General features: G+C 35.7%; 1 protein-coding gene across 1 annotated transcript; it reads left to right on the top strand.

The window, feature by feature from the left end:
• The first annotated feature begins 13,630 nt into the window (after window positions 1-13,630).
• Window positions 13,631-17,262, top strand: LOC131075006 (transcription termination factor MTERF15, mitochondrial). The gene is made up of 2 exons (XM_058011776.2): window positions 13,631-14,109; window positions 15,285-17,262. The coding sequence occupies exons 1-2, from the start codon at window positions 14,107-14,109 to the stop codon at window positions 17,229-17,231; spliced, it is 1,950 nt and encodes a 649-aa protein (XP_057867759.2). The 5' UTR covers window positions 13,631-14,106; the 3' UTR covers window positions 17,232-17,262.
• Window positions 17,263-24,321: the final 7,059 nt, after the last annotated feature.

The raw sequence follows: 24,321 nt of genomic DNA, 5'->3' as shown, positions 1-24,321 counted from the left end.
CTTAAAAGAAGTGAACCCCTATGGATTATTGAAGGAAAATTGAGGCTCAACGAAAAATAATCAATGGAAAAAATTAGAGGGCTCCATTTATAAAATAATGGAATTCTTTGAATATATAAAAATCATAACAAGGTCACTTCTAAATAAATAAGGGAGTGTCTTAAAAAGGTACACTACATGTCTAAAAATTCATGGAATCATCTTACAAAAAAGAAGAAGATCCTAGAAAAACTTATTTGTTGGGCTCAAAGTCATAACCTTTGAAATGCTACTTTCTTTCTTCTCCTAGATAGAGGTGGATGTAGACTATTTTTGTATCTCTAGATTCTCCTACCAACCAAGATATGGTTTAGATTAGATATTTCAAGCAAAATCAGGCTCCTACTAGTTGCAAAATAATTGCATTCAAGAAAGTACCAAACATTGAGGTCATTGTGACACTCGATTATGGATAGTTTCCCAAGAATACAAATAGAACACAAGAGAGGTGGTAAAATAACCTAGATCTTAAACAAACAAAAAAATTATATCTCACCCTTAAATAGTTCCCTATAATTTTCTATGTGAGCTCATTTTCAAGAAGATGAAGCTTAGTTGATACCTCTTAAATTGGCATTGGCATCTAATAAGTTCAAAAACATTGGAATATTGTTGGTTAGGTTGAGTAAACACATGCAAGATTTTGATTTTGGGTTGTTTAAGCCTAGCTCATGTGACCTAACTTGATAAAAAAAATAGCACTCTATAAAAAGAGAACATGTCTTTAGGAGTGCTAAATAGTGTCTTTTAAGAGAATCAATTATTTGATATCTACCTATACTAAGCAACCATTAATTATCACACAATATATTACATTATTTACCAAGTACTTGAACTTAGGATGAGACCTATATCATAGTATACTAGGAGGTATTTGGGTTGTTGCTAAGTTTTAGAAATAAAAGAAACCATTAAGTCTAAGTTTTAACATTACTAAACTAATGAATAACTAAAGGGAATAAACAAAACTACTAAACTACAAATCATAGTTATAAATAAATGACAATTATAACTAAAGATAAATAAAATTTTTAACTAAGGATAAATAACAATTTTAGTTAAATATATATATTGAAGAAGTTGAGAAATACAACTTTAGAGATCCCAAGAACACCTGCAAGCAAAATACATGTCACAAGATAAGAATGGAGGTAAAAAAGCAATAATGGCTTTGAAGAAAAAGATGATCATTTAGAGAGCGAATAAAAAAGAAATACAATACAATCCTTATAAAAGGAGATTATGCAACCCTAAAGAAACCCTAAAGGGATAATGTGTATTTAATAATTAGAATAAATATTAAATACCTACAATATTATTAAATGCCTAAGTTTAGCTTAAGTGTAGAGGATAATAGACTAATAATTAAATAAATAATTATTAGCTAATACATGATAACTCTAACATATATATAGTGTACATTAATTAATTGCAACATGAACAATGAACTTATATTATCAATAGCTAAATACACCAAATAATAGTCAAATTATAGTAATCTTAGCAAGCTAACTATAAAGTAACAATTTACCTCAAATCATGTATCTTATCCTTATGCCTTTTATCCCTTATCATCCATCCTTGAATTCCTTTTTATACATGCCTCAAGGATTAATTTTCAACCACCAAAGGCTGACATAGAGGAATTGCAAACCTCGAAGATAATTTATGCATGGGAGATCAGGCAGACCTAACATAGGGCCACCCTAAGGGGTGAGGACAAGGGTGCCACACCCCTGTCCTAGGGGGATAGGGGTGCTATGCCCTTGTCTTGCCCTATTTTGGGTCCCGAACAAGATCAGGGTAGCCACAGGTCTTGAAGGAGAAAGGGTGAAGGGATGAAAATGTAGAAATAGGTCTTGGTTAAGAAGGAGGATGTCGTTGCCAAGGTGAGGACCTCAAATATGGTTGAAATTGCAGGAGGCGCAGTTTTATGACACTACAGGCTTATGTATTAGGATGGTTAAAATCTTATTCTATACCTTGTTACATTGTATAGTTGGGAGTTTTTCTTTGGATGGGTTTTGAGAACCACATTTTTTTTCCATGTTTATATATTCCTTGTGTGCTTATTATATTTGTGTCATTTTTATTATGTTTCTATTCACTTGCTTTATGTGTGTGTGCATGTTTTTATTATCATTTAAAAGCTAGATGCATGCAATATGGGATGTATATAGTATTATCTTTGCCATATGCTCTTAGAAAGGCATATAACATCACATTGATAAGGAGTTTGTAGTATGAGATGCAAAGAATAATTCATGTGGATACATGTGGTTATAGATATGTTGTGGTAAGGCTAACGTTACATGAGGTTGAAGGGACTTGTCATTTTTTTTATGTTTATATTTTGCCTTAATCATTTCTTTGCATTCATATGTGTATTAAATGTTGGATTTAGAATGCATTATTAATATTGGTTACCTTGGAAATATTGTTTAGCATATACTTATTATTAAGGACATTACCTATGAAATATATTCCATGTGTTTGGAATATTTTGGATCTGTGGATTTCATTTGTATAAAGTTTGTTACTAAATAAATATGAACTAAGAAAGATAAACATTAATATTATGATATAAAACACCTTTATATCATGGATGGTGCTTCTTCATCTTGACTAATGAAGGGGATGAAAGGGACATCCTCATGGTGAGTTCAACACTTCCATGATTATCAATAAAAGCATGACTATATCTTGGAGGATTAGCTTGCAAATATGAGCTTGGACCACACACACACACACACACACTCATTATTCCTCGTACACCTCCTCTCTATTTTTATCTCATGTGGTCACTAACTATCATTCTATTGCTTTCTCTTGTCTTTCTTTCTTCTTCCTGATGATGGATCCCAAATTTTGATTCAAAAAGTCATGAAATAAATTCACACAATTTTTACTAGAAGCTATGCACAATAACAATATGGACTATTACAATCATATGACTAAAATATTATTTTACTAATATTTTTCATTAAACCTTCTCTTATAAAAGTTATAAACAAAGTGCCTTGAGCACAAAGATTTTAATGAGAGTTTTTGTAATACTTATAGTTTTCATTTATATTTGGAGTTAGTCTATTGTGCTTCAATAATAAGAAGAATTGTATTCAACTTTGTTTAACACTCATTGTCTTCTTGATCAATAATATTATATCATCTTAAGAAATCATTGCCTTCAATATTGTATTGTGCTTCATGTTGTTTATATGGAATGTTTCTAACATGCCAAATCAATCTAAGTGCTAATAGAAAAATATTAACTTTTTGTATTAACCATTGACTAGTATTTGTTTCTAGTTCATATCATTATTTTGCATTTGTGGTGAGGTAATAAATTTCGCTAGTATTTTGCTACTATCTCTTAATTCAAAATAATAGGTCTAGATCACTACCATCATTTTATTTACATGCAAAACCGTCAAAGATAAATCACACAATGTGCATTAGTAGTAATCTAGTTAAATTGTTTTATATTTTAGGACTAAATTGGATCAAAGAGCTTCATGTTGCGAATTTTAAAAAAATATTTCTTCACCCACTTTTTGAGTTGAGTTGTCCTAAAAAAGACTCATTAAAATGTTCACACCTAAAAACTTACCTTGCTCATACCTCTAGGTTGGTGAATCTATCTAGAAACATGCTTGTCCATGAATTTTTCTTAAAGACTAAACTTTCCATTTTTGAATACTTGTAACTACTAGAACAAGAACACAACAATATATTATATGCAACATTATACATCTGAAAGTATATAAGACACAACCACAATAATAGAAAATATCATTGTCTATGTAATAACCCACCTTGTTTAACCCAACAAAATTTGACCATTCTTTTTTTTTTGTTTAATTTAATCATTTGTGTTTGATTCAATCGCATACTCTGGGCATCCATCCATTAGGATTAGGCATTCATCCATCTGGGATGAGCAACTAACCATACGGGTTAGGCATCTGTCCATCCAAGACAGGAGGTTTCATCTATCCAATACGGGATAGGCATCTACCCATACGGGGTAGGCATCTATCCAATTAGGATAGGAGGTGCTCTGGCTAGAGACTTAGACTCATCGGGACCATTCGGGTCCTGAGTCACTCACTAAGTACTACACTCCTCTAATAGGAGTGCACCGAGGTCATCGTCCTTAGGAGTAATCAAAATAACATAATACAAGCTTGAATTCCACCTTGGAATTTGGCTTAAAGCCTCGAGAAATCAAGCGAATCCATACGGGATTCCTTCCAAGTATGCATTGAATTACTTTTTCCTTTTTATTATACTTATCTTTTAAATTAGGATTCTACTCAATCCTTCTTCTTACCAAGCCTAGACCCCGCCCACAAATGCCTAAGTACTACGGACAACTTCGTCCCTAGACTGCCTACATACCCGTTTTGGCACGGGATCAAGGCGTAAAGTATGTAGTTCTATTTTCTACTCTATGGTTTGATGTAAACTGATTAGTGGGTACGCAACCCTTTCTAGGGTCAATGTCCCAGACAATTTCTCTGCGGTTGCTACCCACGATGGTAGCGCTTAAGCATAGGCTCAAGAGGGCCTATTGCTTATGGCCTAAAACAACTAGATCCTAATTCTTATCATAAGCGTCACCCTTGACCAATTTGTCAATTGTCAACAACTCTTCAAGATTAAATCAATTTCATAAAAGCATTTCACTCAATCATCCCTATAGGATTTTACTATGGTTTAACTCAGCAGATGAAAGATCATTTTAGAATTATCTTATTAGATTATCGATCCAAGGGGGATTACCCGCCCCTTGGATTTTAACTTCCAAGTGTCCCTTATTACTCCCCGACGATTTATAGGGACGATGCCATAGACGTCGTTGATGCAGCTTTATTAGGCGTTAAGTGCAATAGTTCAACACGACGACATTACCTATAAGCGTGACCCAGAGGCACTGTATATGCCGAACGCTGCTAGGTTTTGATTTCCATCTTCCTTTATTTAGTTTTCTAACTAAGAAGCTATGAAAAACATCATGCTTGAAAACAATTATGAATTGAATGTACGTAATTGCAAGGTTTAATTAATGGAAATAACTACTTTGATGGCATTCAATTACCACTTGATAGAATTACCATTCTTCTACAACTAAACTTTTTAATATATGATTGCATGATAATGACAATTATGAACTCACGTATTAAAACGTGTAATTTGCGTAAAAATGATGGAAATGTAACTTGATCATGAATGCAAATTAATATATAAGTAATTCGATGATGTAAAATTAGTGTCATTCACATGCAAAATAAAGCAATGTTTACTTCTATCACGAGAATAATTTAATTATAGCATTACTAGTTCAAAATGAACAATTAGTTTAGACTTTGGGCAATTTTGGATCAAATCATAATATTATGACTTGATTGTTTTAAATGAATCTGAAAATTATCGACTAAGTAACCCAATAAATCTCCAATGGGTTGAGAGATTTCAATTATACACATAAATTTAAAATTACAAATTTATTACCCAATATCCTAATTATTTATAGATTTTCCTAAGTTTAATTTACTAACTTAAATTTACCTTAAAGTAATTATTAACAATTTGCAATTTGCAATTTATTATTATTATATATATATATATATATATATATATATATATATATAAATATATAAACTCATTAAATAAATAAATAACAATTTTTTTTTTAATTTTCAATTTATTATATATAAATATAAAAAAACTAAATATAACAAAAAAAAGTGAATCTTGTTTTAATGTAAATGGGGAGTGGGGACCCATGGGCACCGTCACCCCTGCAGTCTTGCAGGTGCAGGCCCGCAGAGGTGAGGGGACACCATGGGCCCCTCCACTCCCCCTGTAGCCACTGTCATGATAGTGACTGCAAGGGTAGTGGAGAGTACCACTAACCCCCGCGGTTACCCATTACCGCCTCCCCCTGCACGTTGCCCAAAGAAATGAATTTGCTTTGAAATGCAAATAAAATTCAACGCCGAGAGTTTATTTAAAATACGAAAGTGATTATTTGTATATGTAAAGTTATAATATATGGTAATTTATAAATTTTAATTAACTTTGTCCATGAGAATAATAATAATGGTATAGATAATAGTGAATTAATTTAATAAGGGAAATCTATGATATAATTCCAATCTTAGGGGTTATAAACTATTCGTATATACACAGAGAAAGATCCCCTCTTTTTTTTTTTGAAGGCTATTGAGATAAAGAATGAAATCTTTCAAAATATAGTTGGAAAATAGAGTTTTCCCAGGAGGAAATTATTTATAATAAACACGTAAATGTACACAGTTTTTGTCACAGAGAGAGAGATTTATTTCCACAGAGAATAATGAATACAATTTATATTTTATTACCAGACATTTTCTGTTCACAGAGAAGTAAGACTGCTCATAAGGAATTTAAAATTTATGATCAAATCTACATTCAAAGAGAGGGATTTATATTTCATTTTGCACAAAGAGATTTATACTTCATTTTTTTTCACAGAGAGATTTATACTCCATTTTGCACATAGAGATTTATACTTCATTTTTCACAGAGAATAATGAATACAATGAGGTTTAAATAATTTCATATGCAGAATATCATCTTGTATTCGCACAGAGACGAGATTTTTTCATAGGAAAGTAAGATTGAATGTAAGAAACATATTTATATTTAAATTCCCAATCCAGTAATGAATTTAAGAGAAGAATAACAAGGATAGAGAAGATTTAATCTCAGAAAAAGAAATTTAAGATTTTTGCACATATCAAAAAAAAATCTTTTGGAAAATCAAAAGCAAGATCATGTATATATTTTCTAAAGCAAAATTAAATAAATGATAAAGCTATCTTTTACATTCATCATACGAAAAATACTTTTATCAATATTTATCCCTAAATAAGAAGAAAAGATTTACAATCTAATAATTTAGATGCTATATATTTTTGATAACACAAATTTCTCATATGTAAATGAGAGATGATAAAAGAAGAGAACCTGGCTTATCGAAGCTCGATGTTGAATCCTCTCCAATCTTATAGCTATCCCTTTTAGATCCTTCCTTGCAACTTGAGAGAAATCTTCAAGAACACCTTAACATTCCTACAACGAAAATGAGACTACCAAAGGAGATCCTACTACCAACAACAAGGAAACTTGGAAAATTTCTTCAAAACATAATCAACTCCCTTTTTTGAAAATTTTGCATACAATATATAGGAAAAATCCCTCAATTCCACTATCTAGAGAATTTAATTAAAAATGAGATTCTTTTCCAATATTGGACTCATGCAAATTGACTAAAAACCTAGTGGGGGAGTTGCATGCAAGGCATTGAAGATTCCTCTAGAAGCTTCTAATTCCTCCTACAACACGTGCCATAATTGGGAGTGGGAAAATAAAAATAAAAATAATGCCTTTTGAATTATATTCTCCAAGTGTGTGTGTGTGTCCATTTTTATTCTTTTACAACATTTATTCAATCATTTTTAATAGCTTAACCAAAAAAATACAATAGAATTGCATCAAATCAAAAAGTGATAAAGGAGGGTTGTGACAGTCTATTACAAGACTAAAATGTTAGAACAACTTATCATCATAAAAAAAGATTAATAATCCAATCTCTAAAATATGAAATCCTTTAGTATGATGTCAACAATGTTAAGTTTGCCCACTTGCCTTACAACTTTATACAAATAAAATAATTTAAAAAAATCAATCTTATACTAGCTTTTATTTTCCTTTAAAAATTCTTTTTCTAATACTAGGCTTTTTTTAATGAATAAGCATTTTCATTAATATATTTAAAGGTGCATTATTCACAACAAAAATTTAGGAGGATACAAGATCACTCCTCAAGAGTCACTTGGGCAGAGTCCAAAAAACTAGCAAAGTACAAAACCACGGGCAATGCTTGGAAACATGAATGTTAAAAAACAGTTGCTAAGTAGCTAAGGCAGTGGTTGAGGGAGGAGGCAGAGGGTCCCAAAAAATTTTAGGGTCAGGGGTGTCATCTGGAAGGGACCACCCCTCCTCAACAACAACGTCTTCATCTTTCTCATTCTCCTTTCTAGTGGGAGAAATGGCTAGTGGCACCCGAGGAAGTCATTTGGAAGAAATCAACCAACTAGAATCAATGTCAATATTTGGCCAACCTATGCCACTTGTAGGAAAATGGTCCACACCTCTCATGTTCCACCCAGTACCAAAGCCACCACATAGTGGAGAGGTAGAGTGCTTGCACTAAAAGTCTCTTCAACCACCAAATTAGCGGTGAGGGGCCTATGAGCACATACTGTGTGTGTGATACACAGAGGAATTGCGACTGTGTCGCCTGTCACGAGGCAAAGGTCGAATATCGAAAATAGAAGGGTGCACTGGCACTCTGTAAATTGTCCAAGGAGTGTTTCTCCAATGCTACAAAAGCTCAAGTATAAATGGCCCACCTCTAGTGCAACCTTGTTGGCTTGCACTTGGATCTGGAGTATCGCATCATTACAAATACATGCTTTAGTAAACATAAAAACATGAATATCAAGAGATCTATGAGAAAAAATAACAACATTTTTGTCCTTCCACAATGTGAAAAGGATCCCAATCCTGAAAGCATGCCATATTTGTGTGAAGTAAAAGGGAAAGTGGGGAGAATCTCCCAATAAGAATCATATGCCAAGAGAAAAGCTCGAGTTGAAAGCATCGAAAAAAATCATGAATCCATGTCCACAACTATTGGGCTCTTTTGCAATACCAAAAGAGGTGAATGAAAGTGTCAGAATGCCCATAGAAAGGGTAGTGAGGATCCAACACACCCATATGCTGTAGGTGAAAGCCCATCGACAAGCCTTGGAAAATATTACACTAGACAAAGTGTGCCAACTTTGATTCAAGGTTGGAACCATAGACAAGTGAGGGACAAGCCAACTATAACCCAATTTGGGTTTGTAACTATAAAAGGATGTGTTGGGAAACCATTGCCAATCCTTCCACCACGGCCTGACCAAGTAGATGCCAATCTTGTGAAGCACATTTAGAGGAAGGGATAACAAGACAATGTCAAATGTCTGTCGATCTAGTTAGCTGAGGGGAAATTGAGTCTACAATTTTTCCTAGGAGCAAAGATTCATAGTGCTTCTGGATACAAGATCTTAAGGAGTGAAAATGAAACACTTTTGAAAGTGCAAGAACGAAAGCCAGAGGGAGTCCTTGCACCTAAATGAGCGGTGACCACCAAATATTATGTTGGTTAAAAGAGAGGCCATCTCTGAAACCAACCCCATCCCAATGAAGCCAAGGTTTGACAGCTTCTTAGGACCACCAAATGCTTTTAGCAATGAAAGTCACTTGAATTTGAATGACTTCTTTCATAACAAGGAGGGTTTAAGAACTAATCCCCTTCTAGGCTGGCCTATGAGCTAGATACCTTGAAGAAATACAATGCCCGAGGAAAAATTTCTAGGCCTTGTTGCCTGAAATGACATGAATAACCCATTTTGCACACAAGACAAGATCTTGTTTCTGGGTTGCAAGTAAAGGTAAGACCTCTAAACTCCTTGAGAAGACAATAATAATCCAAAGAAACTCGGTGAAAACCATGGTGGTCAACTCCAAAAGCCCACAAAAAGTCACAGAGGAAATTTTCCAACTTGTTGTAAGAGGCCTTAGAAGGAGCCCAACAAGAGGAATAATAAACATGGGTGGCAACCAAAACTTCAGAGCAAATATTAAATCTACCAACCAACGAAAGTGGATTGGTAACCCAAAAAGCAAGCTTCTTCTCAATATGACCAAGAACTACATTCTAGATTTCAACAACAGATCCCTGAAAGGCAAAAGGAATGCCCAAAAATTGAAAGATTTTCCATGTTGAATCCACTTCCATCCATATTGGAAAATCTAGGAAGGAGCTGGGAGAAAGGATTGTCTATAGCATTGTGTCTTCTGTCATTGAATCACCAAAGCTAACACTAGACAAAAGGTGTCAAGGCATTGAAGGGCCACTTGAACATTGTTCTCATCTTTGATCAAGGTGAGAAAATAATCATTAGCAAAATGGCCATTGACAATCTGAGAAGATGACTCTGGTAGGGAAATGCTCCTAATGTGCTCAACTAAAATGATAGAAGCAAGAAGGTAGCCAAAACCCTCATCAGCCAAAACATACAAGGAGAGGCTAAAGGGCAACCCTTGCGAATGAACCTAAAAGGGCTAAAAGTCAAGGACTTCCACTCATTAATGGTGATGTAGGAAGAAGTGTCACCAAAAAGCATTTGCACAGATTGAATGAAATGAGGACCAAACCCCAGGGCTTTAAGCATCGCAAGGATAAAGGGCCATTTGATGTGATCATAAGATTTAGCAAAATCAATTTTAACAAAAATGACATTTTTCTTAGAGCAACGAGCCCACTCCATGCCTTCCCAAATAACAATGATATTATCTAAGACAAATTTGGATTTAACAAAACCAATTTGCTCAAGACGAACTATTTGCAAAAGGTGGCAAATCTTGAGAGCTAAGGCCTTAGCAGTGATTTTGTAGGAGATATTGAATAATTTAATGGGACACCAATTGCAAATATCCTTCAAATCTCCTACCTTAGGAATGAATTTAATGTTTCCCTTATTAATAAGATGACCAAGGGAGCCTGAATGAAAAGCTTCTAGGTAAACTTGATGAAGGTCAGGGTCAACACATGGGCACAAAATCCTTGTAGAGTTCGCAAGGGAAGCCATCACAACTTAGTACTTTATCATTTTCCATGGAAAATATGACCTCCTTAAGATCCTCAAGGGTAAGAAATTGATCGCAAAACACCCTATGAGAATCAAAAAACCGTGAAGGCTCGATAGAGAGACATTCTTGTAAAGTTTGGTCTCTTTCAAGGGAATTTCCTTGTGCTATGAACACCTTCTCATAATGTTTGACAAAAGCTTGAAGAATATTTAGTAGCTCGGACAACACCATATGACCATCCTTAATGCATTTGATACTAGGTGAGGAGTGACGTGCCCCGAGAGATAAGAAAAACTCTTTGTACACATGATCCCCCACTTTGAGCTAGTGCAATTTGACTTTAATTTGAGCTCCACACGTAGCATAGTTATCTACAATTTCTTTCTTTTGATGGAGCTAGGCAACCTGAACCTATAATTCAGAGCATAAAGGGTCGAGAGCCAAAACCTTGGTGGCATTATGCAAATCCATGGTGGTCGCCTCATAGGACCGCCGACAATGCATGACCAACTGCCTGTCAAAAATTCAGAGAAAATGAGTCATGTGTTGGATGATATTATTCCACCACGTAAGCTAGCCAGAGAGTTGAGTGAGACAACTCTCAAGATTCCAAACCCTCTAAATGTGGGCCACCATGGGCAAGTAATTCAACAAAGAAGTATTTTAAAAAAATTGCATTTTTTATGATCATACTCAACCCACTTGCCATTCAATGTTGAACTTAATGGGATAGAGGTCTAACAAAGTAACCTCAGGGAGAGGTAAAATAGGAAGATCTTGATTTTCCCGAAAAGAAAAGAAGGATTGAGTTGAGATCAAGGTAAGATCAAGGCATTTAAAAATTCTATTAGAACCCGCCCTAAAATTATTCCAAGTGTGCTAAACACCTTGAGAATGGCAGCGACTTAATTGCACATATTAAACCATGCCTGTCTTTCGCCAACTATGCAACAAAAAGGTAGTAACCCTTCCTCATCAAAGGCCACCTCCACCATATTAAAATCTTTGCACAAAACCCAAGTGGTCGGTGGTAGAGAATTAGCTATCCACTGCCACATATGAGATCTTTCAACAATATCATTGGGAGCGTAAACATTAATGATCCCAAAAGAATGATTATCAACTAACATGAGGACCCACACAAGTTGGTGAATGGGATCTGATCCATGGTCCATAATAGAGGAGTGCCAACATGGCAAGACGAGGGCAGTGACACCTCCTTAGCTATTTTGGTGATTTGAAGCAAAAACCAGGTCATCTAGCCAAATAACATGACACACATCAGCCAACATGAAAGTTGCAATTTTAGTCTCTGAAAGACAAAAGATATCAATACCAGGGAATTTATGTCAAGTATCCCACATTGAATACTTCTTGGCGAGGTCAGTTATACCATGGACATTCCATGAGATACGATTCATGATTGAAAATCTTGCATCTCATCTCCATCCTTAAGAGAGGAGAAGCTATTCTGTAAGAAATCAAAAGTTGGCCAAAAACTAGGGTGGGAATCCCCAAGGACCACCCTGCATTTTTTCTAGAGTCTCATTGACATCCACCTCCCACCTAGAAGGGTCATGAGAGCAACACAATGAAGATGGTTGAGATGACAAAACTGAAGTGGCTTGAGGAGTGTGAACCCACGTTAGGGGGAAAACATCCTCGACAACTAAAACTTTCCCCCAAGATTCAAGGTTTGAAGTAGTTAGAACTTGCAACAGAGTCGTGGGTTGAATTGGCGTTGTTTCCTATGATTGTAGTTGTGTAGAAGCAAAATTAGGTTGTTTTTGAGAAGTGGTCGAAGAACTTTTCCCTTTCCAAACCACTATAGTCCACCCATCTACATTCTTAGTAGCCTTAGAGGAGCACAAAGGGGTAGACTCTTTGGGAGGACTTTTAGTCCTCGAGGTAAAGTTTGAGGGCAATCTTTAATGTTATGAGCACAAGATTGGCACTAATAGCAAGTATTAGGAAGGTTCATATAGAGCACTCTTTGTGAGTAGCATTGACCTCCTATTTGAATCTCAACAATCTCTTTGAGGTCTCAAGACAAATCAACTTCCATACAAACCCTTTTTTGGGGGTTAGGCATTAAAATAACGATTCGGTTCCATGCAAACCATTTTGCCAATGGATTGAGCAATGGTTTGCATAAATGACCAACAAGGCAAGAGAAGACTAGGAAACTCGAGCCAAACTAGGACTTTGAGCTTTTTGTCATCCAAGACAATAAAGTCTCGCGACCATGGTTGAAAAACAAGCAAGGAAGACCAAACAAACCAAAGCCCATGATGAAGGAGAGCTTCAACATGGGTGGGATTAGAAAAGCAAAAGAGAAAAAAACCCTTGGTAAGATTCTAGACGCCATCAAGTTGGACCCCATGAGGGGCTCAGGCTTTTTTGACCCAATCACATAACATGCTTTCGGGTGGAATCCCACCCACAAATTAACCTATCAAGTTATATTTCTCAAGCCATTCGCATGCATTATCAAAGTCTTGGACATGCAAGACAAACATCAAGAATACTAGAAAACTTACCTCGTAAAATAGGTTCGAAACAAACTTGCGAAACCATTTGTTTAGGGGTGCCATGATCCCCTGTCACCAAAACTCCAACTCCAATATCAACCTCTAGATCGAAACTAACTGAGACCATTAAAAAACAAGAAATCTTGCAATAAATACAATACGACAAGGAAAAAGACACACAATACAAAGAAACAACAAAGGCGCAACCCCAAGCAAAGCTCGTAATCTATTTTCACTAATGCTAGGTTTTCAGTCTCATAAACTCCATATATCATTTGTTGATAAATCGAAACACTATTTAATATTTTATTTACTGTTTCATGTCAGATTTTATCATAAAAGAACCTATGAAAGTTCTAAAAACTGAAAATTTTCGGCATTTGAACGAACCTAATACAGAATTTGCAACTGGAGCTGAAAGACCTTAAGTTCAGTACTGAAATACTTTTATCTGAGAAGGGGATCATGGATTTCTTCCATAGGTTGTGACATCGCAGGTTTCTGCGACAGAGTTGTGTCCAAAAGATGAGTGTTCATACTCACAATACCAAAAGAAGGATAAATGTCTTCAAATAACCAAACTGTAATGAGTGACAGAATCTTCCAATAAATAGGAAAAGTGAAGCTGGAATCACTGATAATGCTTTATGACAAATAGAAAAAGCGAAGATGGGTTGAAATGCTGTTACCCTTATCAGTAAGAGGATGCGATTCTGGTTTTGGGTACATTCGATTTCTTTACTTGGTGGAAGGAACAGGCTGAAACAAGCGACTGCAACTGCAAACAATGGTATGCCTTTCTCTACTTTCATTCTACGTATCTCTTTATTCAGTAGTCCAATACCCTGTTTACCTGGCGTTAATTTACTGTAGCGCATATTGAAATGATCGTGAACAGATTACTTTTGGTGGCTCGACGATTGCATGTTTTACCGAATATGTATCGACCGTTGTGGGTTCTCTGCTGGCTCTTTAGTTTGCTGTAATTAAAACAACATATTTTTGTTTTTTAAATTTTCGAGGGTTATCATTGTTCTATTAAATGGTGCCTTAGGGTTTTCTTTTCGTGCATGCCATTCATTCTTTTACTCGTTTAAATGTTGATAGAATTTGGATTTGGATTGGTAGGATTTGAGCACATATAAATTGTATAAGCTCATTCTTTAGTTATAGGTTTACATTTATCAGTTTTTAAAAATGGTTAGACCTGTAAGCTATAGGAATGATATCTATTGCAATTGATGGCTAATAGGGTGTAAGTAATGGTAAGGCTTTCGGGAAAATGCTTTATTTTCCTGTTTGATTCACGATCTTGCTTGCTTACAGATTATCTAAAGATTGCAAACTCAGCTTTAACTGTCTAGATCTAGATTCTATGATTTTCGTTTCGTTCTGATTGTATCGCTCATAATACTAGGCGATAACGCTAGGGATTGGGTTTGAAGTTGAGTTCTAGACTAAAGGATTTTATATTAGAACGAAATTTGCAACTGTTGTGACGTTTTTGAAGGACAAGGACGATATTGTTGTATGCCAAGGGATACGCTCACCACTTCCATCTACCAACATTCTTAGATTATTATTTACACTTGACAACATAATCCCATGTATGTATTCTATCCGCATGGCTGTGGATGCAGTAATTCCATTTTCTAGGATCTGAATTGCTGCTGGCTTTCCATTCAATTTGCTTTACTGTTTGCCATTTTTGATAGAGGAGATAAACTTCTTTGTATTTTTGATTTGGGCGTAAAGTTAACTAGAATATACCGTTCACATCAATTCTGAAAATAAGGCTCCAAAGATTTGTTTATTTAGAAGCACAAAGCAAATTATTTCACCAATATTTTTTTTGTCAATTTCAATAACCTAGATTATACATTAAGATAAGCTAACTATTTCTTTCCAGCGTCTTTATTTTTCAGTTTGCATTAGTAATGAAGTCAATAAATTGTTATTGTACAGATTGTACGTGGCAGGGGTAGTGCTGTTGGATTGTGGAGTAAGTTTGAATGCATAGTTAAGGGCGTGGTAGCTCAAGAAAATTGCAGAAGAAGACTGCTTCAACTTGGTGGTTGTCTTTACCCTTCCCATGGTTTAACCATAATACCAAGATCTGTATTTATAAAATTAGAATCACCTTCTATGTGTATTACATTCTGCAATCTTATCCCTCCGAAGGATTCATCTGTCACGCCCAAGAAATCCCCAACTGCAGATTCAATTTTCTTCCATACCCAAGCTGCCAGGGTAACGAGCATCAAGGGAAATATTGAATCCAAAATCCACTCAGGTCTTGAGGATAAAGAGTGCCCACATGATGATGAAGCTATCTTGTTGATTGCAGCGGCACTTGAAGATCACCTCTGCAGGAAATGGAATTTAAGCAAAGCAGATGTTTCTAGAGCAGTAAAATATGCTCCAAAGTTTGTTATGAAGGTGAAATCCCTAGTCAATTCAATTAACAAAAACACAGAATCGGATGGGCTTAGGTATGAAGAGGGATCATTGAAAAATGACTACAGGGCAGCAGTGGCAAACCTTTTCAGTAAGGACAGTGCACTCAATGAGGTTGGCCTTTTTCTGGAGAGTATTGGCAAAGAAGAAGAGGCCACAGAGCCACAACAGATTGAACTTTGTACTGATAGAGGATTGGTTGCAGTCACCAGACAGTTGGAATGGTATGGTTTTCCCAGGATTGATGTTTATAGCTTGATTCAGCAACATGAGTTTTTGTTAAACTGCTGTGAATCTGAACTGGAGAAAACCCTGAAAACCCTTGAGAGTTATGGTTTTAATAGGGAGACATTGTCATCACTTTTGTATTCTTGTCCGTATATCTTGAAATCGGAATACTTGAATCAGTGGCATTCTCTTTTTTCTGCACTTCATAAATATCCGAATAGAGCATCTATCATTGAGAAACTATTGAAGTATTGTGTAAGGTTTGGACTGGAGCCTATCGGTCCAGAAAATTATAAAGAAAATATTAAGTTTCTTTCTGACAATAGAATCCGGTCCTCTTCTATAGGCAGCTGCTTGGAGAAATGCCCTTTGTTATTCTGCTTGAATAGATATACTGATTTAGAACCAAAGATTCAAGTTTTAACAGATTGTGGAGTGAGGAAGGAGACGGTATATCATATCCTGAGGAAGTATCTGAATTTTTTAACTTATAGAGCAACATCCCTCTCTTTGAAGATCGAGTATCTTAAGAGTATTGGTCTAGGCAGAGAGGACATGGATCAAGTCTTTGGCAATTTTCCTGCATTATTGGCCCACAGCATTGAAGACAAGTTGAAACCAATAGTTACTGAGTTACAGAGCTTGGGCATCAGAGATCAGCTCCTTGCAAAAACCATTGTGGATGATCCTTCTGTATTTTCAATGAGATCGGGTGGGGAGCTGTCAAGGTGTGTTGCATTGCTCAAGAATTTGAAAGGAAGAAAAGCTATACAAGACAGGATTTTTCAACAGGGTCTTATAAAAGGGTGTAGGCTAGTCAAATCACGGGTTGAATTTCTGACTAAACATGGGCTTTCTCATAGGGAAGTTTTGAAGTTGTTAGAGAAGGAACCCCGCATTATTCTATATGATCTTCATTCTATAGAAGAGAAGGTTAACTTTTTGACCAACGATATGGGTTTTCCTATCAGAAACCTATTAAGTGTCCCCAATTTTTTGGGTGTTAATTTTCAGAAACAGATACTTCCTCGTCACAGAGTAATTGCCTATCTCAGATCCACAGGTAGTCTTGGTGTGGATGTTAACTTGAAAGAAATGATGAAACTGACTCGAATCCAATTTTACAATAAATATGTACGACCCTATCCTGACTGTGAAAAGATTTTTGTAAACTGTACAAATGAAGACAAAAAGCCTACTACTAAGTGGAAGAGAAAACAGCCATAATTTAATAACATATGAGTTTTTTGTTTTCTTATCTATGTTTGGATTTTTAATATATGTACTGTAACTTATAGCATTTGTTAGAATCTATACAAATGCAAGCATTCCGATGCTAGGGTATTGCCTCTTATTTTTCCCCTCCAGAAGCATGCCAAAATGCTATTGAAATATCTTTTATTCTTCCACTGTAGAAGCATGCCAAAATGCTAGGGCTCCATCCTAGGGAGTCAAAATTATACACACCATTGTAGAGTGGAAAAGTGTGTACATTCACGCTTTGCACCTGTCTTGGCAAGTTTCACCAATATACCTGTCTCAGACCCCTTTTGACTGTTCCAGAGCTTGAAATACACAAAAATATATCATGTCCTGGAAGCAAGGCCCCTTTTGCTGCAGACTTTCCATCTCATCCCTATCTGTATCTCAATCCCATGATGGACGCTAGTGCAGCATGCTGGAGCCCCTGGACAATCTGAACTTACTTTTTTTTCACTTACAGTCAGCTCCTTCACCATCCCTAATCCTGCTACATTTTCTAATAATCAATTAACAGCCAACACATTTACTGAAACCATGTATTTTTGAAAAGGGTTCCTCTTGTTTATCCTCCATCCATCTCCTGGTACAATCACACACTCATTATATCTGCAAAACCATTACTAAAGCTCCAATACAGACCACCATTGCTGCAACACCTGCACATCTAGGATCACACACACACAAAATCTAACTACAACATCCTAAAACACAGCAAATGGGAACGTGACGGTGGCAAGTCCCTAAATGTGCCTAAACACAAACATTCCATTTCCGTACAACTTTTACCCTCTTTTTGCCTTCTCTGCATTTTGCAAGAATAGGTCTGATAGGTGCATGAATGCACAAATACCATTTGGCATCAGACGCCACTGTTTGCACACAGTATAGGAGCACAGCCTTTTAGACACGGGCATAGAAATCCGAACAGGACTGTGTAGCAGCTTTACAGAAAGGCTCTGCACCATCCTGGACCTCTTCCAGTTAACTTCTCCAGACTTTTTCTTCAGCCTTCTCGTACAATTATAGACACACTTTTTTTCCCTCTCTATACTGGTTTCTTCTGCAGTTTCAACTAGAGTTGTTTAGTTTACCAATGTTATGAAGTTAATGTCTTGTAGATTAATCACATCTTAGTGACTAAAAGTAAGTCTCTTAATCTAAGTTGTGTTTCATTACAATCATATTGTTAGACATTTTGAAATCTCTTGTTTGAGGGAAGTTTGAGAAAGATATGGTTGTTCATGAAATAGGAGATCCAAACTTGCTAAGTGTTCCTCATGAGAATTGTTGTTTTCTCATATGTACTACAACAAACTTGCCATCCTACTAAGCCTTCTCCGTTTGAACTCATTTGTGTGCAACTTACACTCCATGTTGCTCCCTTATAGCTACTTTGTGGCTTGTACATGAATCTCCTTCATGTGCTTTGAAAAATCCTCAACTTTTATCCTTATGTGCCTTACTTTGATTTCCACTCTCAACAAATATGTGACACCTCATAGGGATGTCCCATACGCCACTTGAAATGGCATCTTTCTTGTATTTGTTCCTCTACAAATGATATGGAGAGCTCTAATTGAGTTGGGTGCCCAATTTCTTCCACAAGGTGTGCTAGAAATGGCTAAGGAATTTTGTTTCATGATCCAGCATTATGTTGCACTGCACTCCATACAACCAGACTATCTCCTTGATTAATAAATCATTTATTTGATCTCTGATAAGGAATGAAGTGCATCATTTTAGAAAATCTATCCACCACTACAAATATTCGAGTTGTAGCCCTTTCAGTGTATGACAATCCAAGGACAAAATCCATGGATAGTTCCTCCCACGACCTCTTTGGTGTGCACAATGTTTTACACAACCCAATACCATGTGTTGTTCCCTTCATTGTTTGGCAAATCTTTCACCTTTCTAGGAATCTTTGCACATCTTTATGCAAACTTGGCAAGTGATACCTCTCCTCCAAGACGACTTGCCTTTTGTTTGCACCAAAGTGTCATTAAGTCCACATCCATTAACTCTTTGATGAGATTCTTTATTATGCAACTTTGTGGGATGCACAACTTTTGCATGTTGAACATGTATTCCTCTTGTATGAAATACTCCTCACAAATGCTCCTATCTCTAATTTAGAGCTCTATGCATGTGTGTAATGTCCCAAATAATTTTTTAAATGATTTTAAACAGTTTTGAACATACATAATAATTTTCACCAACCTATAACCTATGCCAAAAATTAGTTCCATAAGCCAACTAGTCATCACCCAGATTTGCACAAATTAATCTAGAATCTCTAACAATCTTATATTTGATTTATTTATTTATTACAGTGAAATGGACTGATATATCATTCATTACATATGCAGCATCAACGATAGGAAAGTCTGGAAACAAAATGTAAGACTCACACCCTGTCACTAACACACACACACACTATCAGCAATACATACCCAAAATCTCCAGTCTTTTCCACAACAAAATAGATATATTCAGCACTTGAAAATGATCTGTTGCAGCAAGGTACAACAAATAGACATCTACTACCACAAACCAAACAACAACAGCAAGCTCCAACACTACACTCAAAACAACCAAAAACTTTACCCGCTGCTCGCAAATGAACAAACACAATTTAACAATTTAGAAAGACCGGTACATATTTGAAGCTCCAATGCAATCCCAATATAAGAATGCCTGAACCAAAGGGTTTTGGAGGAGAGGTATCACTTGCCAAGTTTGCATAAAGATGTGCAAAGATTCCTAGAAAGGTGAAAGATTTGCGAAACAATGAAGGGAACAACACATGGCATTGGGTTGTGTAAAACATTGTGCATACCAAAGAGATCGTGGGAGGAACTATCCATGGATTTTGTCCTTGGATTGTCATACACTGAAAGGGCTACAACTCGAATCTTTATAGTGGTGGATAGATTTTCTAAAATGATGCACTTCATTCCTTATCAGAAATCAAATAAATGATTTATTAATCAAGGAGATAGTTTAGTTGTATGGAGTGCAATGCACATAATGCTGGATCATGAAACAAAATTCCTTAGGGTTTTCGTCCACAAAAGAAGTTTGAACACAATGTGCCTAGGAAGATAAAATGGCATAAGAGAAATGAATTGCAAAATATATATTTACCTAAAATCTCACATTCTCTTTTGAGATGGAAAATAAATTTAAATTCTCCAACTCAAACTACAGCGGATTTGTCCGCCAAACATGTTGAGTTGACTGTTACCAAATATCCTCCTTAAACAGATGCGAGATGCTTTTGGAAATTTCCAATGCCCCCATTGTTGGCAATTTAAAATTTAATGTTTAACTATCCCATAGAATGTGAATTATTAAGATAAAATTAAATATTAAATAAGTTATTTCCCTATGATATTTCCTATTCACTCTCAAGAAATGAGTTGGATTAATAAACAATCTCAAATTTACTTATTTTGGAAATGGACATGACAATTCCTCCCGTCATAAGATTGCTTGTCCTTAAGTAATGTAAGTTAGGATGCTCAAGTATTTCAAGCCTCTCCCAAGTGGCATCCTCAACATCCTCAAGTGACAATTTCTCGAAGTTTATCAAATATTTTGTAATGCACCTATTTTTTAAACTTTTTTCCTCATATCCAAGACATTTTAACAAATCAAAATCGATTGCCTTTCATTAACCAAAGGTGGTAGATCTACTCTAGGTACAACTTCTTGTTCAAGAACTTTTTTCAAGCATGAGGTACGAAAAACATTATGAATTTCACTGTCTTGTGGAAGCTCCAACTCATAGGCAACCTCACCAATCCTCTTAATGATTCTATAGGGCCTAAAGTACTCAGACTTGAGCTTTTTGGCCACATTCTTTTTTAGAGAACTTTGTCTATAAGGTTACAATCTTAGAAAAAACCAAATTAGCTACCTCATCTGCTTTTTATTTTTATAAAAAAATTCTCATTATAATATGAAAAAAACCAACATTTCTACAAAACAAGACCTCATTATAATAAAATAAATCAACATTTGTCTTGCTTTTTATTTCTAAAAAAAATCTACCACTTTCTAATCGTTTTATTTAAAAAATTAAAATAAATAAATGAACAAAATAGAGAGTGATTGAAATAGTTGCAACTTTTAAGCTAATCCTACAGTAAATAATTGCAAGTTTTAAAATAAAAAGTATATTAACTACTTTTAATAATTGCAACTTTATACTCACATAATGGATTGAAGAATGTTTGTCAACAAAAACTATGTTTTTTAAATTGACGAAAAAAAATCTCATTATAATATGTAAATAACCAACATTTCTATAAAACAAGATCTCATTATAGAATGAAAATAATTTAATTACCATTTTTTAACTATTTTATAGAATAAAATAAAATGAAATTTTATTTCTATAAAACAAGATCTCGTTATAATAAAATAAACCAACATTTGTCTTGTTTTTTTTTTTTTAAATCTACAACTCTCTACATTTTTCTATTTAAAAAAATTAAAATAAAGAGCGACTGAAATAGTTGAACTTATAGAATAATCCTCGAACAAATAGTTATAAGTTTTAAGATAAAAAATACATTAACTACTTTTAATATTTGCAATTTTTAAAACAATCCTAAAGTAAATAGTTATAAGTTTTAAAATTAAAAAAACAAATAAATATGTACTTTTAATATTTGCAACTTTTAATATCTTTTCATTTGTTTTATAATTAAAATAAATGAATAAATTTAAAAGTTGCAACTTACTATAAAAAAAAAATAAATGAATTTAATAGTTGTAATGTTTTATTTTCAATTTTCAAATGTTTCTATTTTTAAAAATAAGAGTTCTAGCTTTCCATCCTTTTATTTTCAATTTACGAATGTTTTTGTGAGAATTTGCCAAGATCAAGGGCACAATGAAAAACACAAATAAGATAGACAATGAGCCTGCTTATATAGGCTAGGCCAAATGGATATTGAGCACACAATCATGACATGTGGCTCAATGAGAAACAAGGGTAGGCAGGGGTAGGTAGGAGAAATAGTAAACTATTCCACAAGAGGTGGATCACCCATCAAAGGTGGAATATAACAACAAGATAAGACCACAGAAGGTGGAATTTCTCCTACAAACATCATTCTTATGTGCACACTTCCCTAAGTGTCTCATATCCAAAGAATGATGAAATGCATTATCCTAAGTCAACTTAAGTAAGTGTAATTATATCCTCTAAGAACAAATAATCACACCAACACCCCCCCTTAAGTGCAACTTAGGGGAATGAAGACTCAAGTCAACAATGCAAGATGGGTCTTGACTACTAGGCCATGATAGGTACCCATGTACAATATGCAAATGCAAGCAAATCTATGCAATGCAATCTCTCACAAACAGAGAAAGGGAGAAAACCCAGTGGGAAAAAACTCCTTCCCAAAAGAGAGATAAATATACAAAGAGACTCTCAAAGAAGAATGACAAAACTTCAAAGAGGAAACCCCCCCACCTCTGCCCCATAAGAGCCATAAGAGAGAAAGGAGAAGTCAACTAACCCCCCCTGATGAAATGTCACACACCCCTAAGAGAGCTCGCAACTAATGATACTTACTCTCAGTGAAGGGTTTGGTGAAGATGTCTGCAACCTGCTCCATTGTAGGACAATACTGCAAATCAATGACCTGCTCCCAAATCAACTCCCTAATGTAGTGCATATGTATCTTGACGTGTTTGGTTCGCTGATGTTGGAATGGGTTCTTTAAGATCACAATAACACTTTGATTGTCGCAATGTAGAATTGTCGGTCGTGGAGTGGGGAACCCAAACTCTGTGAGAAAATGCTGAAGCCAAATAGCCTCAGTCATTGCGTTAACAGTCCCCCAATACTCAACCTTAGTCGAAGAGAGAGCAATAGCATGCTGCTTCTTGCTCTGCCAACAAATGGGGCCCAAACCAAGATGGAAGTTGTAACCTGAAGTAGACTTACAATCATCAATATCGCCAGCCCAATTGGAGTCTATGTAACCAACCAAGCGAAGTCATGTGTCTGTTGCATAGTGAATCCCATAATGATGTGTACCCTGGATGTAGTGCAAGATGCATTTGGCTGCTTTCCAATGAAGCTAATGTGGTTCCTGCATAAAGCGTGAAACCATGCCAACAAATGAATGAAATGTCAGGGCGTGTGTGAGTCAAGTAGATGAGACTACCCACAAGATGACGATATAATGCAACAACAAGTGGAGTGGAGCACTTAGCCTCAAGCTTGACTTCTGAAAGAAAGGGAGTAGGCACAGGCTTACAATCAGCCATGTGGAAGTGCACAAGTAGATCAAGAACATACTTGGGCTGTGAAAGTGTAATCCCAGAAGGTGACTGTGAAATCTCTATCCAGAGAAAGTAGTGCAAAGGACCCAAGTCAGTTATAGCAAATCTATCATGCAAAGCAAATTTGACACTACTAATGATGGATGAGGTGCTCCCTGTAATGATCAAGTCATCAACATAGAGCACAACTATCAAGTGGGAGTCATCCTGACATTCTGATCATAATGACACCTGGTGAACCTTGCTGAGAGAAGAAAGGAATCCATCTTGGCATACCAAGCCCTAGGGGTCTGCTTAAGGCCATAGATAGATTTCTTCAAGCGGAAAACCAATGAAGAATCTTGAATGAAACCCTGTGGCTGCTCCATATAAATCTCCTCATCAAGATCCCCATGAAGAAAAGCACTCTTCACATCCATCTGATGTACAACCCAACCATGAGCTGCGACAATAGCAAGTGTCAAGCGAATGGAGTTCATCTTGGCTATGGGCGCAAAGGTCTCAGTATAGTCAACACCCGGAACCTGTGAGAAACCTTTCGCAACAAGTCAAGCCTTATACTTATCCACACTACCATCCGCTGCAAACTTGGTCTGATAGATCCACTTACATCGAACCATCTTTCTCCCCTTAGGGAGAGGGACTAACTCCCAAGCGTTGTTCCTCATCAAGGAACTATACTCTTCCTCCATAGCTTGGTTCCACTCAAGAACCCCTGACGCTTCCTAAAATGTCAGTGGATCGA

The sequence above is a fragment of the Cryptomeria japonica genome, chromosome 5 (assembly GCF_030272615.1).
Source record: "Cryptomeria japonica chromosome 5, Sugi_1.0, whole genome shotgun sequence".
NCBI lineage: Eukaryota > Viridiplantae > Streptophyta > Pinopsida > Cupressales > Cupressaceae > Cryptomeria > Cryptomeria japonica.
This window is presented reverse-complemented; position numbering and strand designations above follow the sequence as displayed.